General features: G+C 39.8%; 1 protein-coding gene across 1 annotated transcript in view; it reads right to left on the bottom strand.

Moving 5' to 3' along the window:
- The window catches only part of LOC309550509 (uncharacterized protein), a gene marked incomplete at its 5' end in the record, with an annotated part of 187,921 nt that overhangs the window by 20,416 nt on the left and 149,057 nt on the right, over positions 1 to 18,448 (bottom strand). The window contains 5 exons of the mRNA XM_082250873.1: positions 1,818 to 1,937; positions 6,668 to 6,787; positions 9,380 to 9,499; positions 11,528 to 11,647; positions 17,949 to 18,068. Of these exons, the coding sequence (XP_082106999.1) occupies positions 1,818 to 1,937; positions 6,668 to 6,787; positions 9,380 to 9,499; positions 11,528 to 11,647; positions 17,949 to 18,068 (600 nt within the window). The remainder of the gene's footprint in view (positions 1 to 1,817; positions 1,938 to 6,667; positions 6,788 to 9,379; positions 9,500 to 11,527; positions 11,648 to 17,948; positions 18,069 to 18,448) is intronic.

The raw sequence follows: 18,448 nt of genomic DNA, 5'->3' as shown, positions 1-18,448 counted from the left end.
TGCTAAAACAGCCTTAAGGATCATAGCAACATACCACCATACTTTTAAAGTCACAGTGTCAATATATGCTGTTAGTAGAAGGTTCTGTTCAGCAATTTGGCGATTTTTCCAACCACAATAGAGATATTGCGCTATGGCTTAGTGGTCAGTCATTGAAAAGTAGACATGTTAAATATACTGCATGATGGGTGAATATCTGGAGGCACAAACCCCCTAGCTAAATATTTCTCCTGTTTTTTGAAAACTGGTGGTACTTTGTCCAGGATTGATATGGTTGTGGGTAACTCAGACATGCTCGCATCTGTCTCCGAGATTTTGTACAAGCCCCAAAGTGTCTCTGACCATTCCCACTTGGTGATCCACTTTACAGGCTCTCCTCCCTTTAAACTAGCCAGGGCACCATGGAAGCTAATGCCTTTTGGCTGCAACTATTTTCCTCCCATACGGGGACGGAGTGTAGTATGCGTAAATTCTTTGCACAACAAAATCACACTGACTCCCCCTTATTCAATAGGATGCTTTTAAGGTGCATTTGAGGGGTCTTTTGATTGCAGAAATCACTAAAATTAAAAAATCCTCATAAAAAATATACTGCATGATGTCTTTGTTTCTGCATTAGACCATTTTACCACTTTATTACAAGGTTAAAATAATCTTTGTTGGCAGAAATCCACCCCTTATAAAAAAAAAAAAAAAGAAGGAAAAAAATCATATAATGCAATAATATTCATTTGTTTTTTCAATAAAATGTTTAAAAATAAAACAATCACCAGGCTAAAGATTACCCGTAAAATAAAAACAAATGAAGGTTGGGCATCCAAGGAATAGTTACCTGTTTTTAGTATTAACCCCTTCCTGCCACCACCCTTTTTAATAGAATCTAAAAGGCATGTGGCAGAAGTGGCATTCCAATCGTGTGACTGGCTGTCACATCGATCACGCAATCGCAGGCTCCCGGTCACAAGCATGCATCAGGAACTTCCCATGACATTGTAGTTACTGTGCTGAGAGCGTGCAGTGAGTGCACTCAGCATGCAAAACCATTCCCTTTGGACACTAATATGCAGCCACTCCACGTTAAAACCCACTTGCCCAGTGGCGGCATACATGCGTACGGCTGGTGGGAACAGGTTCGTTTTTCCAATTATTTAAATAATATTTAAAAAACCCTTTAAGGGTATATTCATACTGGCACTTTGACTGGTCCTGGGTAACGTTCAGCCTCTTGGGTCAGTTTGTTTGTGTAGCCGGATTGCTCTGAGCCACACCCAGGATTGGTTAAGTGTACCGTGCCCAGGAACACTTGGAAGAGGTGGTCCTAGGGGCGGTTCACTTGTGTTCTGGAAGAGCATACTGCAGTGTAAGTGCAAACCATGCCAGACCACAGTTTTCTCCATAATAAACTGTTTACAGAAGCATGGATCACTGGTCTGGTTAGCAGGAGTGCAGATGTAAGTGTGTCTGGGACCAGTTGTCTAGTGTGAGTGTAGACAAGCAGGGGAGTAGTGAGGGGGAACAAGTGAACTCGGGCCTGGTTCTCTAAGACATCATAAGAGAATTTAAGATCGAATTTGAAAACATAATTTTGATATTTTGAGCTTTTCCAGCTTCCCTTCTACATGATATTATCTTTTTGGATCAAATTATGTGGAATTTGTGTACAGTTGATACAAGTTTATCTAAAATTATAACTCAGTATATAATACAATATAATAAAAGCAAGATTAATCCATCATTAAACAGTCGTACTTTGTGTTGTTTTCTGAACACTAACACTAACATTCATACTAACATAAGACCTGATTTATATAAGTTACCTGTGAATCCATCTTTGCAGGAGCAGATGTAACTGCCAGGCGTGTTAGTACATGTGGCATTTGGTGAACAGGAATTGTTGCCCAGGCACTCATTAATATCATTGCATACGAATCCATTGCCTTGATGGACAAAAACATTTACAATTAAAAACGATTAAAGTTTATTTGGTAAACGTTTTTTTTTTTTTTTTTTTGGGGGGGGGGGGGGGTTACACACACATCAGTAATGTTACACTTTATGTAGCTGTGTGAAGAAAAGCGTATACTTTGTCTCCATGATAAAACACAGCTTTGCAGTGCGCATATATGTAAAGGTTAGTGACAAAGCGCTTTTGTTTATGTTTTTGCATTTGTAAGACCTTTCTTTGAACTGGGAAATGGCTAAATTGCAGTCCAGCATATGTAAATAACCCTGATTTACTAAAACATTAGGTCATGTTCAATTTCAAATTCATTTTCACTTTGAGTGCCGGTTCATATGCGATGCGTGAACCCTGCCAGTCCACTGCGGGTTCCTGCATCACACTCGACTCGCAGGCAGTTCACACTGCCATATGCGAATCGCTGGGGGTGTCAATATAAAGTTAACAACATCCCCCAGATCAGTTCACATATCGCAGTGCGAACTGTTAGTTTGGACATGAATCAGATCGCATAGGTGTGAACATCCATGCAATCCGATTCTGGTGCGGACCAAAAAAAGGGTTCTGTACGACTTTGGTCTGAATGCAATGCAAATTCAGCCATACAATCTGTATGGCTGAATTCGCAACACACAGACATCGCATTTGATTTGAAGAGCAGTGTGCTGTGAATCACATGCAATGTCTGACATAGCATATGTGTGAGCCAGCACTGAAAAGTACATTTTGCCCTATCTTAGTGAATAAGGTGAAACAAAGTGAAAATTTGTTATGCACATGCCCAATGATGTACAAGGAAAATAAAAAAAACAGGCTTTTTAGTTTTTCATGATTGGTTAATTGAAGTCAGCTCATTTACTAAGGTAACTGAATAAAATCAGGAAAATTGACTTAGAATAATGAAATGGGTGACATTGTCTAAAGAGGAAGTAAACTCCCCTTGTTTCTTTGTACCTATAGGTAAGCCTATAATAAGGCTTACCTAAAGGTACTGTAAATATCTCCTAAACATGCACCGTTTAAGAGATATCTACTGTACACTGTGCTGATTACGTCATCGGTGCATGCGCTCTGATCAGAACAGCCACTCGTGCCGTTTCTTTAGGGCCTGTGCCATGACCGGCGGCTCCCACATGCATGAGCGGGAGTTATGCCATCGCGGCTCCGGTCAATAACAGCACCGGTGCCAGCGAACCTGAAAGATGTCGGCTGTGTCAGTGGCGTGTAGGCGCTGCTGCAGGGCTTCATTCTAAGGTAAGTATTTCATAATGAGCTAGTATGCAATGCCTGCTAGCTCATCATGGCTTTGTGTTGCAGGTTTTCTTTTTTTCCAGGGGGGTTTACAACCTCTTTAACCCCTTCACACTGACCATATGCATATATGCGGCACTACAGAACTGGGCTTTTTTCTGTGGGGCCGCATATACAATATCTCACAAAAGTGAGTACACCCCTCACATTTTTGTAAATATTGAAGAAAGGACACTTTGCTACAATGTAAAATAGTGAGTGTACAGCTTGTATAACAGTGTAAATTTTCTGTCCCCAAAAAATATCTCAACACACAGCCATTAATGTCTAAACCGATGGCAACAAAAGTGAGTACACCCCTAAGTAGAAATGTACAAATTGGGCCCAAAGTGTCAATATTTTGTGTGGCCACCATTATTTCCAGCACTGCCTTAACCCTCTTGGGCATGGAGTTCACCAGAGCTTCACAGGTTGCCACTGGCGTCCTCTTCCACTCCTCCATGATGACATCCCAGAGCTGGTGGATGTTAGAGACCTTGCACTCCTCCACCTTCCATTTGAGGGTGCTCCACAGATGCTCAATAGGGTTTAGGTCTGGAGACATGCTTGGCCAGTCCATCACCTTTACCCTCAGCTTCTTTAGCAAGGCAGTGGTCGTTCTGGAGGTGTGTTTGGGGTCATTATCATGTTGGAATACTGCCCTGCTGCCCAGTCTCCGAAGGGAGGGGATCATGCTCTGCTTCAGTATGTCACAGTACATGTTGGCATTCATGGTTCCCTCAATGAACTGTTGCTCCCCAGTGCCGGTGTCTTGTCGGATAGTGCCTCTCGTCGGAATGTGCATCCGACGGACTGCGCATGCGCGGTAAATGATGTCACTCCAGCTGACTGCTCTGCTCAGCTGGGGTTGACGTCATTAGCTGGGGTTGACGCATGCGCAGTCTGTCAGATGCACTCTTCGACGGAAGGCTGAGGGAAGAATCGTCGCGATGTGCGCATGCACGCCCATAGAGAGCGGAGGAGGGGATCCTGCCTACTACTACTACTACTACGCTGTACTGTACAGGGTCTTGGCTACCTACCATATTTTTTTTGTAGCAGACGCGACCTATGGCTCGCCCGTGACAGCACCCCAAAGGGACCGTACCCTAACTGCGAGCTCACCACGAGGTGACCGAGTTTAACATTGAAGTCTATGGTGGGGGAGGCCGGGTTCTCGGGGTCACTACTCCGAGCCCTTGCATCCCGGAGACCCCAAATTTTTATCAGAAGGGTCTCGGCTACCCACGATACAATTTTGGGGTCTCCAGCACCTATGGTTCGCCCGGGACAGCTCCACAAATCGACCGTCGGATAGTGCATCCGACAAACTGCACATGTCAGTGTCATCACCGCCAGCATAGCTGATCTGAGCAGTCAGCTGCAATGACGTTGTTCCGTCGGATGCACTATCGGAGGCATTAACCGACACGACACCGGCGCTCCCTGACAGTTGCGCATTGTAAAAGAAGGCCAGGCTCAGACAGGCAGCACACAGCAACATGTGTGAGGCTGTGCTGAGTGCGCCAATAGCAGCGTGGCCAGCGGCAATAGTTAAAGCACACGCAACTGATCCTCTGGGGGGTTCAACCCCCCAGACCCCCCTTATCTACATCCCTGGTTCCTATTGCACTGTTTTGTTAGTAATGGCTATGTACAACCAATCTGTCATGTACTCTTTATTTTGTATTTTCTTAAAAAAAAAAAAAAAAAAACTTATTGAAAGGAAAAAAAATCAGGAGATATATGTTAATTCATCACCAAAAGAAAGCCCAAGTTGTCCTAAAAAAAAAACAAGGTAAATCTACACAAAGTAGTTTTGGTGATATGTACAGTTTTACTAACAAAGTTGCAAAATTGCGTTTAGGCTATAGGATTTGTTTTACACATTTTGTACATGTTTGGGTATTTTTGTGAAGTCAGTTTTCACTTTGCTTCCCCTCATTTACTACTTTGCAAAATTAAATTTCACTTTGAAGGTGAACGCATTCTACTCTTTTAGTAAATCAATTCCAGTGTGCCTTTGATCATTTTCTCCACTATGTCATGATTATTTACAGCACTGCTCATATAAAAAATGATTTCCTTGTTACCTACATGTTTTCCTGGTTCCAATTTAATCAGCACTTACATAATTGGGAAGAGGAATGGAAATATACAGGAACAAAATGACAACAATCTCCATGGGGTCAATTTAATTGAAAAAAAAAAAAAAAATCACTAGATAAATAAAACAAGCATTCGCTCATTTGTCATGTATTCTGACCTTATCTTGCTTAATGCAGTCATTTCCTAAGCAAATTTTAGTGGCCATTATGCAGTATTTTTCCTGATTGAGGTATTTCAGGAAAATACCACATTTTGTGTCATTAGATGAAGCTGGAAATCATAGGAAATTAACATATTAGGCAAAATACAGACAGAATTTCTGAAGAGGTGAAAGCTTGGAACATTCGTTCAGCAAATTTCTTATAAATGGACCCCCTATGTGTTTTCTGATTATCAGACCTGTATGTTACTCAGCCAAGATTTTACAGACATAGAAAGCAGAAGACCCTTTGCTACTTGAAGCAAATTATAATAAACATAAGCATAAAAAGCCTGTATGTCTAGGAGTTTGGGTTTATATGACTCTTGATTGGTTTACCAATGTAATTTTATAGATTTATATAGATTATAGATGACAGTTTTATATTAGATATTACTAAATGATGTCATTAAATCATGTCATCTTGTTTTGGCCATTTAGATTATGGTAGGTAGAGAGGAGTGGCAATTTAAGGCATGCTAGGAGAGATAGAAGTTAACTAACGGTAGTTAAAGATAGATTTATTGAGAGCAAATTGCCTCTGATGAAGAGCATGCACCCAGCGTGCCATGTCCAGTACCATTTAGAAGAGGTAGTGCTGGGCACGGTTAATTTGTGGTCAGGAACTGTTTGCTGCAGTGTAAATGCAAACCATGGCAGACCGAATAAGTCTCCATAAAAACTGTTTACATGGGTCACTGGTCTGGTTAGCAGGAGTGAAGATGTAAGTGTGTCTCTGACCAGTTGTCTAGTGTGAGTGTAGGCAAGCAGGGGAGTAGGGACTCGAGGGGGAACAAGTGAACTTGGGCATGGTTCTCTTAGACCATTCCCAGTGTGAGTGTATCTTAAGAGAATTTAGAAGGCAATTTAAAAACATAATTTTCCTACTTCCAGCTTTTCCAGGTTCCCCTCTACCTGCTTTTAACCTTTTGGATCAAACTATGATTCTTTCAGTAGAATTTGTGTCCAGTGGATACAATTTTATGTAAAAAGTTATAATCAGTATATAATACAAGCAAGAATAATACATCATTAGACATTTATACTTTATGATGTTTTCTGAACACTAGTCACTCATACTATTATAAGACCTGATTTATCTAAGTTACCTGTGAATCCATCTTTGCAGGAGCAGATGTAACTGCCATTGGTGTTAGTACAGGTGGCATTTGGTGAACAGAAATTGTTGCCCAGACACTCATTAATATCAGTGCATACGGATCCATTGCCTTGTTAGACAAAAACATTTACAATTAAAAACAAATACAGTTTACGTGTTAAAAGTTTTTTTTTTTGCATGCACACAACAGTAATGTTATGCTTTATGTAGTTGTGTGTGTGTGAGTGAAGAAAAACATATACTTTGTCTCCATGGCGGAACACTGCTCAACTACATTGTTGCAGTGCACATACCGTTTGGTTGGTGATAAACATGTTTTTGTTTGTGTTTCTGCATTTTCAATACCTTCTTTGAACTGAGAAAAGGCTAAATTGCAGTCCAGGGACTGGCAATAGCCCTGACTTACTAAAGCATTACATTATATTCAAGTTCAAAATGAATGAGTGACTAATTTTAACTTTGAAATGTTATTTTTATTTTTTTATCTTAGTGAATAATGTAAAACAAAGTAAAAATGTATTTTGCAAATGCCCCATGATGTACAAATAATACTAATAAAAAAACTGGCCTTTTACTTGTTCATGATTGTCAGCTCATTCACTAAGCTAAGTAAAAAAAAAAAAAAGAAATCTGAAAAAAATCACTTAGATTACCGAATGGTTTGAAGTTCTTTAATTATTATATCCTTGCACATGTTTGGGTATTTTTGTGAAGTCAGTTTTCACTTTGCGTCCCCTCATTTACTACTTTGCAAAATGAAAATTAACTTTGAAGGTGAACACATTCTACTCTTTTAGTAAATCAATGTCAATGTGCCTTTGACCAATTTCTCCACTATGTCATGATTATTTACAACACCGTTCATATCAAAAAGAATATTTCCTTGTAACCTACATTTTATTTTTTCCTGGTTCCAACTTAAGCAGCACTTACATAATTGGTAGGAGGAAAAAAATTCACAGGAACAAATGGCAAAAATCTCCATGGGGTCTATTTATAAAAAATAAAAATAACTGAATAAATGACAAAAGCATTCGCCCAGTTGTCATGAATTCTGAGCACATATTGCCTAATGCAGTAATTTCCTATGCAATCTTCAGTAGCCATAATGCAGTATTTTTCCTGACTGAGGTATTTTGGGGAAAATACCACATTTTTGCCATTAGATGAAGCAGGCAATCATAAAACATTAACATATTAGGCAAAATACAGTCAGAATTTCTGAAGACTGAGTGAAAGCTTGGAACATTCGTCCAGCAGATTTCTTATAAATGGGCCCCTATGTGTTTTCTGATTATTTTACAGTATGTGTTTACAGTGAAACATCAGACCTGTATGTTACTCAGCCAAAGATTTTGCAGCCATAGAAAACAGAAGACCCCTCGCTACTTGAAGCAAATTATAATAAACATAACCTTATTGCATAAAAAAAAACCTTTATGGCTAGGAATTTGGGTGTATAAGACTCATGATTGGTTTACCAATGTAATTTTATAGATATTACAGTGTTATATTAGATATTACTAAATTATTTCATGAAATCATGTCATCTTATTTTGGCCTGTCATATTATGGCATATAGATGGGAGTGGCAATTTAACGCATGCTGAGAGAGATAGAAGTTAACTAACGGTAGTTTAATATAGATTTATTGTGAGCAAATTGGCTCTGATGAAGAACATGCACCCAGTATCAGTTTAGTGTGCCGAGTCCGGGACCACTTAGAAGAGGTTGTCCCAGGCACAGTTCATTTGTGATCTGGAACTGTTTACTGCAGCATAAGTGGAAACCATGCCAGACCACATAACCCTCCTTATAAAAACTGTGTAGAGAAGCATGGGTCACTGGTCTGATTAGCAGGAGGGATGATGTAAGTGTGTCTGGGACCAGTTGTCTAGTGTGAGTGTAGACAAACAGGGGAGTAGGGAGGGGGAACAAGTGAACTCGGGCATGGTTATCTTAGACCATTACTAGTGTGAGAGCATCCTAAGAAAATTTAAAGTGATTGTAAAGTCTCGTTCGTTTTTTTCTAATAAAATAACAATAATATTATACTTACCACCTTTGTGCAGTGGTTTTGCACAGGGCAGCCCAGATCCTCCTCTTCTTGGGTCCATGGCTGGAGCTCCTGGCCCCTCCTTGTTGAGTGCCCCCACAGCTGCAGCTCCGTGTATCCATTCAGACATGGAGCTGCCATTCAGCCCTGTTCCCTCTCTCTCCTGATTGGCTAACTGAGTTTGAATGGCAGCAGTAGGAGCCAATGGCACCGCTGCTGTGTCTCAGTCAATCAGGAGAGAGAGTCCTGGATGGCTGAGGCACTTGTGGACATCGGTGGATAGAGAGGGACCTCAGGTAAGTATTAGTGGGGCTGAGGGGGGCTGCTGCACACAGGAGACTTTTTATCTTAATGCATAGCATTCTGACCAAAAACCTTCTGACTTTACAGCCACTTTAGGAGCCAATTTAAAAACATACATTTTCCTACTTCCAACTTTTCCAACTTTCCCTCTACCTGATTTTAAACTTTTGAATCAATCTATGAGTCTTTTAGTAGAATGTTTGTACAATGGATACAATTTTATGTAAAACGATAAATTAGTATATAATACAAGCAAAACAAATCCACCATTAACCATTCATACTTTATATTGTTTTCTGAAAACTAGTCACTCGCTCTAACATAAGACCTGATTTAAGTTACCTGTGAATCCATCTTTGCAGGAGCAGATGTAACTGCCAGGGGTGTTAGTACAGGTGGCATTTGGTGAACAGAGATTGTTGCCCAGACATTCATTAATATCAGTGCATGTGTATCCATCACCTTGTTAGACAAAACATTTTCAATTAAAAACAAACAAATACAAATTATTGTTATATATATATATTTTTTTTTTCGGGGGGGGGGGGGGGGGATTATACACACATTAGTAATGTAACACTTTATGTACCTGTGTGAAGGAAGACATGAGCATATTCTTTGTCCCCATGGTAAAACACTGCTCAATTATATATTTGCAGTGCACATATATGTAAAGGTTAGTGACAAAATGATTTTGTTTGTGTTTTTGCATTTTTCATGCCTTTCTTTGAACTGGGGAATGGCTAAATTGCAGTGCAGCACCTGTCAATAACCCTGATTTACCAAAACATTGCATCATGTTCAATTTCAAAATGAATTTTCACATTGAAGAGTACATTTTAGCTTACCTTAGTGAATAAGGTGAAACAAAGTAAAAATTTCCTTTGCACATGCCCAATGATGTACAGGGAAAATAAAAAAACAGGCTTTTTACTTGTTCAAGATTGGTTAATTGAAGCCAGATCATTCACTAAGCTAAGTGAAAGAAAATCAGAAAAATTCACTTAGATTAGTGAATGGGCTGACATTCTTTCATTTTCCTTGTTTATGTTTGGGTATTTTAGTGAAGTCCGTTTTCACTTTGCTTCCTCTTATTTTCTACTTTGCAAAATGAAAATTCACTTTGAAGGTGAACATATTTTACTCTTAGTAAATCAATCCCAATGTGCCTTTGACCAATTTCTCCACTAAATCATGATTATTTACAGCACTGCTCATGTAAATTTTCTTGTTACCTAAATTTTATTTTTAACTGCTTCCAACTTAAGAAGCACTTAAGTTGGAAGCAGTTAAAAATAATTAAAAAGATGAATGGAAACACAGAGGGACAAAGGGTCAAAATATCTCCATGGGGTCTATTTATATACACTATATATATATATATATATATATATATATATAAAAAAGTTGTCGTGAATTCTGACTGTGGTGCAGTAATAATAAATGCAGCAACCTCTAGTGGCCATAATGCAGTATTTTTCCTGACTGATGTATTTCAGGAAAAATAACACATTTTTGCCATTAGATGAAGCTGGCAATGGACCCCATGTATTTTCTGACTATTTTACAGTATATGTCTAGATTTTAAACATCAGATTTCTCAAACATAGAAAGCAGAAGACCTCTTGCTACTTGAAGCAAATTATAATAAACCTTATTGCATAAAGAAGCCTGTATATCTAGGAGCTTGGGTATATATGACTCATGATTGGTTTACCAATGTAATTTTATAAGTTTAACAGTTTTAAAAGAGATATTACTAAATTATGTGATTAAATCATGTCATCTTATTTTGGCCTATCATATTATGGTATCTAGAGAGGAGTGGCAATTGAATGCATGCTAGGAGAGATAGAAGTTAACTAATAGTAGTTTAAGATAGGTTTATTATAAACAAATTGGCTCTGTTGAAAAGCATATGCCCAGGATCTGTTAGGTGTGCCATGTCCAGGACCACTTAGAAGAGGTGGTCCCAGGCATGGTCCATTTTTGGTAGAGAACTGTTTGCTGCAGTGTAAGTGCAAACCATAACAGACCACATAACCTTACTTATAAAAACTGTGTAGAGAAGCATGGATCACTGGTGTGGTTAGCAGGAGGGATGATGTAAGTGTGTCTGAGACCAGTTGTCTAGTGTGAGTGTAGACAAGCAGGGGAGTAGTGAGGGGGAACAAGGGAACTCGGGCCTGGTTCTCTTAAACCATTCCCAGTGTGAGTGTATCCTAAGAGAATTTAAGATCCAATTTGAAAACATAATTTTGATATTTTGAGCTTTTCCAGCTTCCCTTCTAAATGATTTTACCTTTTTGGATCAAATGATGTGGAATTTGTGTACAGTGGATAACATTTTATCTAAAAACATAACTCAGTATATAATACAATATAATACAAGCAAGAATAATCCATCATTAAACAGTCGTACTTTGTGTTGTTTTCTGAACACTAACACTAACATTCATACTAACATAAGACCTGATTTATATAAGTTACCTGTGAATCCATCTTTGCAGGAGCAGATGTAACTGCCAGGCGTGTTAGTACAGGTGGCATTTGGTGAACAGGAATTGTTGTCCAGGCACTCATTAATATCAGTGCATGTGGATCCATTGCCTTGATGGACAAAGACATTTACAATTAAAAACAAATAAAGTTTATTTGGTAAACATTTTTTTTTTGTTGGGGGGGGGGGGGGGTCACACACACATTAGTAATGTTACACTTTATGTAGCTGTGTGAAGAAAAGTGTATACTTTGTCTCCATGATAAAACACAGCTCAGTAAAATCTTTGCAGTGCGCATATATGTAAACCTTAGTGACAAAGCGCTTTTGTTTATGTTTTTGCATTTTTAAGACCTTTCTTTGAACTGGGAAATGGCTAAATTGCAGTCCAGCACATGTAAATAACCCTGATTTACTAAAACATTACATCATGTTCAATTTCAAATTCATTTTCACTTTGAGTGCCGGTTCATACATATGCGATGCGTGAACCCTGCCAGCCCACTGCAGGTTCCTGCATTACACTCGACTCACAGGCAGTTCAAACTGCCATATGCGAATTGCTGGAGGTGTCAATACAAAGTTAACGACATCCCCCAGATCAGTTTGCATATCGCAGTGCGAACTGTCAGTTCGGACATGAATCGGATCCCATAGGTGTGAACATCCATGCAATCCGATTCTGGTGCGGACCAAAAAAAGGGTTCTGTGCGACTTTGGTCTGAATGCGATGCAAATTCAGCCATGCAATCTGTATGGCTGAATTTGCAACACACAGACATTGCATGTGATTTGCAGAGCAGTGTGCTGCGAATCACATGCAATGTCTGACATCGCATACGTGTGAACCAGCACTGAAAAGTACATTTTGCCCTATATTAGTTAATAAGGTGAAAATTTGTTATGCACATGCCCAATGATGTACAAGGAAAATAAAAAAAACAGGCTTTTTAGTTTTTCATGATTGGTTAATTGATGTCAGCTCATTTACTAAGGTAACTGAATAAAATCAGGAAAACTGACTTATAATAATGAAAGGGGTGACGTTGTCTAAAGAGGAGGTAAACTCCCCTTGTTTGTTTGTACCTATAGGTAAGCCTATAATAAGGCTTACCTAAAGGTACTGTAAATATCTCCTAAACTTGCACCGTTTAAGAGATATCTACTGTACACTGTGCTGATTACGTCATCGGTGCATGCGCTCTGATCAGAACAGCCACCCGTGCCGTTTCTTTAGAGCCTGTGCCATGACCGGCAGCTCCCACGTGCATGCGCAGGAGTCATGCCATCGTGGCTCCGGTCAATAACAGCGCCGAAGCCAGCGAACCCGAAAGATGTCGGCCGTGTCAGTGGCATGTAGGTGCTGCTGCAGGGCTTGATTCTAAGGTAAGTATTTCATAATGAGCTAGTAGGCAATGCCTACTAGCTCATCATGGCTTTGTGTTGCAGGTTTTTTTGTAAATATTTTATTATATCTTTTCATGTGACACCACTGAAAAAAGGACACTTTGCTACAATGTAAAGTAGTGAGTGTACAGCTTGTATAACAGTGTAAAGTTGCTGTCCCCTCAAAATAACTCAACGCACAGCCATGAATGTCTAAACCAATGGCAACAAAAGAGAATACACCTCTAAGTGAAAATGTCCACATTGGGCCCAAAGTGACAATATTTTTCGTGGCCACCATTATTTCCAGCACTGCCTTAAACCTCTTGGGCATGGAGTTCACCAAAGCTTCACAGGTTGCCACTGGAGTCCTCTTCCACTCCATCATGACGACATCCCAGAGCTGGTGGATGTTAGAGAACTTCCACCTTCCATTTGAGGGGATGCTCAATAGGGTTTAGGTCTGGAGACATGCTTGGCCAGTCCATCACCTTTACCCTCAGCTTCTTTAGCAAGGCAGTGGTCGTCTTAGAGGTGTGTTTGGGGTCATTATCATGTTGGAATACTGCCCTGCTGCCCAGTCTCTGAAGGGAGGGGATCATGCCCTGCTTCAGTATGTCACAGTACATGTTGGCATTCATGGTTCCCTCAATGAACTGTAGCTCCCCAGTGCAGGCAGCACTCATGCAACCCCAGACCATGACACTCCCACCACCATGCTTGACTGTAGGCAAGACACACTTGTCTTTGTAATCCTCACCTGGCCACACACGCTTGACACCATCTGAACCAAATAGGCTTATCCTGGTCTTATCAGACCACAGGACATCGTTCCAGTAATCCATGTAGTTAGTCTGCTTGTCTTCAGCAAACTGTTTGCGGGCTTCCTTGTGCATCATCTTTAGGCTTCCTTCTGGGACGACAGCCATTCAGACCAAATTGATGCAGTATGCGGCATATGGTCTGGACACTGAGAGGCTGGCACAGATTTGTCTATTTCCCAAAGACAACCTTTGGATTTGACGCTGATCATGTGCACTTCTTTGGTTGACCATGGCTAGGCCTGTTCTGAGTGGAACTTGTCCTCTTAAACTGCTGTATGGTCCTGGACACTGTGCTGCAGCTCAGTTTCAGGGTATTGGCACTCTTTTTATAGCCTAGGCCATCTTTATGTAGAGCAACAGCCATTTTTTTAGATCCTCAGAGAGTTCTTTGCCATGAGGTGCCATGTTGAACTTCCAGTGACCAGTATGAGAGAGTGAGAGTGATAACACCAAATTTAACACACCTGTTCTCATTCACACCTGAAACCTTGTAACACTAACAAGTCACATGACACTGGGGGAGGGAAAATGGATAATTGGGCCCAATTTGGGCATGTTCAGTTAGGGTGTACTCACTTTTGTTGCCAGCGGTTTAGACATTAATGGCTGTGTGTTGAGTTATTTTGAAGGAACAGCAAATTTACACTGTTATACAAGCTGTACACTCACTACTTTACATTGTAACAAAGTGTCATTTCTTCAGTGTTGTCACATGAAAAGATAGAATAAAATATTTACAAAAATGTGAGGGGTGTACTCACTTTTTTGAGATACTGTATGTGTATTGGTGTTTGTGCTGGGAGCGCCGCACAGTGCGCTCCCAGCACAGATACAGGGCTGTCCCCAGGATGCCCAAGTCCTGTACTAATGATCGAGACCTGGGACATATGGCTTCTCTCTCTCCTGCAGGAAGAATGTAAACAAAAGTGTACAAATAAAAGAATAAAAAAAAAAAATAAGAAAAAATACCTAGATAAATGTTAGATCTAGGTCAGTGCCAGGGTTAATGTTAGGGTCAAGTAAAGGTCAAGGTCAAAGGTTATGATCAGTAAATTTTGGGCAAGATTCTTTAAAAAAAAAAAAAAAGCATTTTTAAATGTAGTAGTAGTGTCAGAAGTGTCAGTGTTAGTGTGTTTTAGGTGGGATATTGCAGTGCACATACCGTTTATGAGGCTACATTAACACCTGAGCGTAGCGTTTTCGCGCTTTTTTTACCGTGATTTTACCGCGATTTTTGCCGCGATTTACAGCCATTTTTACAGGCGTTTTTTGTGCAGGCGTTTTTAGATTGAATAGAGACCAATGGAAAACGCCTATAATCTGCCCAAAAAGAAGCTCATGTACTTTTTTGAGCGTTGAGCGTTTTGCTCACAGCGTCAAAAGCTTCTTTTTGGGCAGATTACAGGCGTTTTCCATTGGTCTCTATTCAATCTAAAAACGTCAGCACAAAAAACGCCTGTAAAAATGCCTGTAAATCGCGGTAAAAATTGCGGTAAGAATCGAGGTAAAATCGCGGTAAAAACGCGCAAAAACGCTACGCTCAGGTGTGAATGTAGCCTAAGCCCCCGTTCACACTGGGGCGACCTGTCAGGCAACCTGGTCGCCTGACAGGTCGCCGTAGGTCACCTGCCATACAGAAGCTATGGACCCGTTCTATTAGGAGCGACACAAGTTGCTCCGACTTAGAAAAAGAGTCCGGAGCTTCTTTGGGGCGACCCGGAGCGACCTGCATAGACTTCAATGACTTCAATGACCTGTGAGGTCGCCCGGCGAAGTAGCGTCGTCCCAGTGTGAACGGGGCCTAAAGGTTGGTGATAAACATGTTTTTGTTTGTGTTTCTGCATTTTCAATACCTTCTTTGAACTGAGAAAAGGCTAAATTGCAGTCCAGGGACTGGCAATAAGCCCTGACTTACTAAAGCATTACATTATATTCAAGTTCAAAATGAACGAGTGACTAATTTTAACTTTGAAATGTTATTTTTGCCCTATCTTAGTGAATAATGTAAAACAAAGTAAAAATGTACATGCCCCATGATGTACAAATAATAATAATAAAAAAAAAAAAAAAAAACTGGCCTTTTACTTGTTCATGATTGTCAGCTCATTCACTAAGCTAAGTAAAAAAAAAAAAGAAATCTGAAAAAAATCACTTAGATAACCGAATGGGTTGAAGTACTTTAATTATCCTTGCACATGTTTGGGTATTTTTGTGAAGTCAGTTTTCACTTTGCCTCCCCTCATTTACTACTTTGCAAAATGAAAATTCACTTTGAAGGTGAACGCATTCTACTCTTTTAGTAAATCAATGTCAATGTGCCTTTGACCAATTTCTCCACTATGTCATGATTATTTACAGCACCGTTCATATCAAAAAGAATCTTTCCTTGTAACCTACATTTTATTTTTTCCTGGTTCCAACTTAAGCAGCACTTACATAATTGGAAGGAGGAAAAAAATTCACAGGAACAAATGGCAAAAATCTCCATGGGGTCTATTTATAAAAAAAAAATAACTGAATAAATGACAAAAGCATTCGCCCAGTTGTCATGAATTCTGAGCACATATTGCCTAATGCAGTAATTTCCTATGCAACCTTCAGTAGCCATAATGCAGTATTTTTCCTGACTGAGGTATTTTGGGGAAAATACCACATTTTTGCCATTAGATGAAGCAGGCAATCATAAAAAATTAACATATTGGGCAAAATACAGTCAGAATTTCTGAAGACTGAGTGAAAACTTGGAACATTCGTCCAGCAGATTTCTTATAAATGGACCCTTATGTGTTTTCTGATTATTTTACAGTATGTGTTTACAGTGAAACATCAGACCTGTATGTTACTCAGCCAAAGATTTTGCAGCCATAGAAAACAGAAGACCCCTCGCTACTTGAAGTAAATTATAATAAACATAACCTTGCATAAAAAAAAACCTTTATGGCTAGGAATTTGGGTGTATAAGACTCATGATTGGTTTACCAATGTAATTTTATAGATATTACAATGTTATCTTAGATATTACTAAATTATTTCATTAAATCATGTCATCTTATTTTGGCCTGTCATATTATGGCATATAGATGGGAGTGGCAATTTAACGCATGCTGAGAGAGATAGAAGTTAACTAACGGTAGTTTAATATAGATTTATTGTGAGCAAATTGGCTCTGATGAAGAACATGCACCCAGGATCGGTTTAGTGTGCCGTGTCCGGGACCACTTAGAAGAGGTTTTCCCAGGCACAGTTCATTTGTGATCTGGAACTGTTTACTGCAGCATAAGTGCAAACCATGCCAGACCACATAACCCTCCTTATAAAACTGAGTACAGAAGCATGGGTCACTGGTGTGGTTAGCAGGAGGGATGATGTAAATGTGTCTGGGACCAGTTGTCTAGTGTGAGTGTAGACAAGCAGGGGAGTAGGGAGGGGGAACAAGTGAACTCGGGCATGGTTCTCTTAGACCATTCCCAGTGTAGGAGCATCCTAAGAGAATTTAAAGTGATTGTAAAGCCTCGTTCTTTTTTTTCTATTAAAATAACAATCATATTATACTTACCACCTTTGTGTAGTGGTTTTGCACAGGGCAGTCCAAATCCTCCTCTTCTCGGGTCCATGGCTGGAGCTCCTGGCCCCTCCTTCCTGTTGAGTGCCCCCACAGCTGCAGCTCCGTGTATCCATTCAGACATGGAGCTGCCATTCAGCCCTGTACCCTCTCTCTCCTGATTGGCTAACTGAGTTTGAATGGCAGCAGTAGGAGCCAAAGGCGGCGCTGCTGTGTCTCAGTCAATCAGGAGAAAGAGTCCTGGACGGCTGAGGCACTTGTGGACATCGGTGGATAGAGAGGGACCTCAAGTAAGTATTAGTGGGGCTGAGGGGGGCTGCTGCACACAGGAGACTTTTTATCCTAATGCATAGCATTCTGACCAAAAACCCTCTGACTTTACAGCCACTTTAAGAGCCAATTTAAAAACATACATTTTCCTACTTCCAGCTTTTCCAGCTTTCCCTCTACCTGATTTTAAACTGTTGGATCAAACTATGAGTCTTTTAGTAGAATGTTTGTACAGTGGATACAATTTCATGTAAAACGATAAATCAGTAGATAATACAAGCAAAACAAATCCACCATTAACCATTCATACTTTATATTGTTTTCTGAAAACTAGTCACTCGCTCTAACATAAGACCTGATTTAAGTTACCTGTGAATCCATCTTTGCAGGAGCAGATGTAACTGCCAGGGGTGTTAGTACAGGTGGCATTTGGTGAACAGAGATTGTTGCCCAGACATTCATTAATATCAGTGCATACGGATCCATTGCCTTGGTAGACAAAAACATTTACAATTAAAAACAAATACAGATTATTTGGCAATTATTTGGTACATCAGTAATGTTACACTTTATGTACCTATGTGGAGAAACTGATACTTTGTCCCCATGATAAAACACAGCTCAGTTACATCTTTGCAGTGCACATATATGTAAAGGTTAGTGACACAATGCTTTTGTTTGCGTTTTTACATTTTCATGCCTTTCTTTGAACTGGAGAATGACTAAATTGCAGTCCAGCACCTGTCAATAACCTAGATTTACTAAAATATTGCATCATGTTCAATTTCAAAATTCATTTTCATTTTGAAAAGTAAATGGTAAATGGCGAAACAAAGTGAAAATTTCTTATGCACATGCTCAATGATGTC

Source organism: Pelophylax lessonae (assembly GCF_965119305.1).
Source record: "Pelophylax lessonae genome assembly, chromosome: 3".
NCBI lineage: Eukaryota > Metazoa > Chordata > Amphibia > Anura > Ranidae > Pelophylax > Pelophylax lessonae.
The sequence above is the reverse complement of the archived record's forward strand: the minus strand, read 5'-3'. Positions and strand labels throughout refer to the sequence as shown.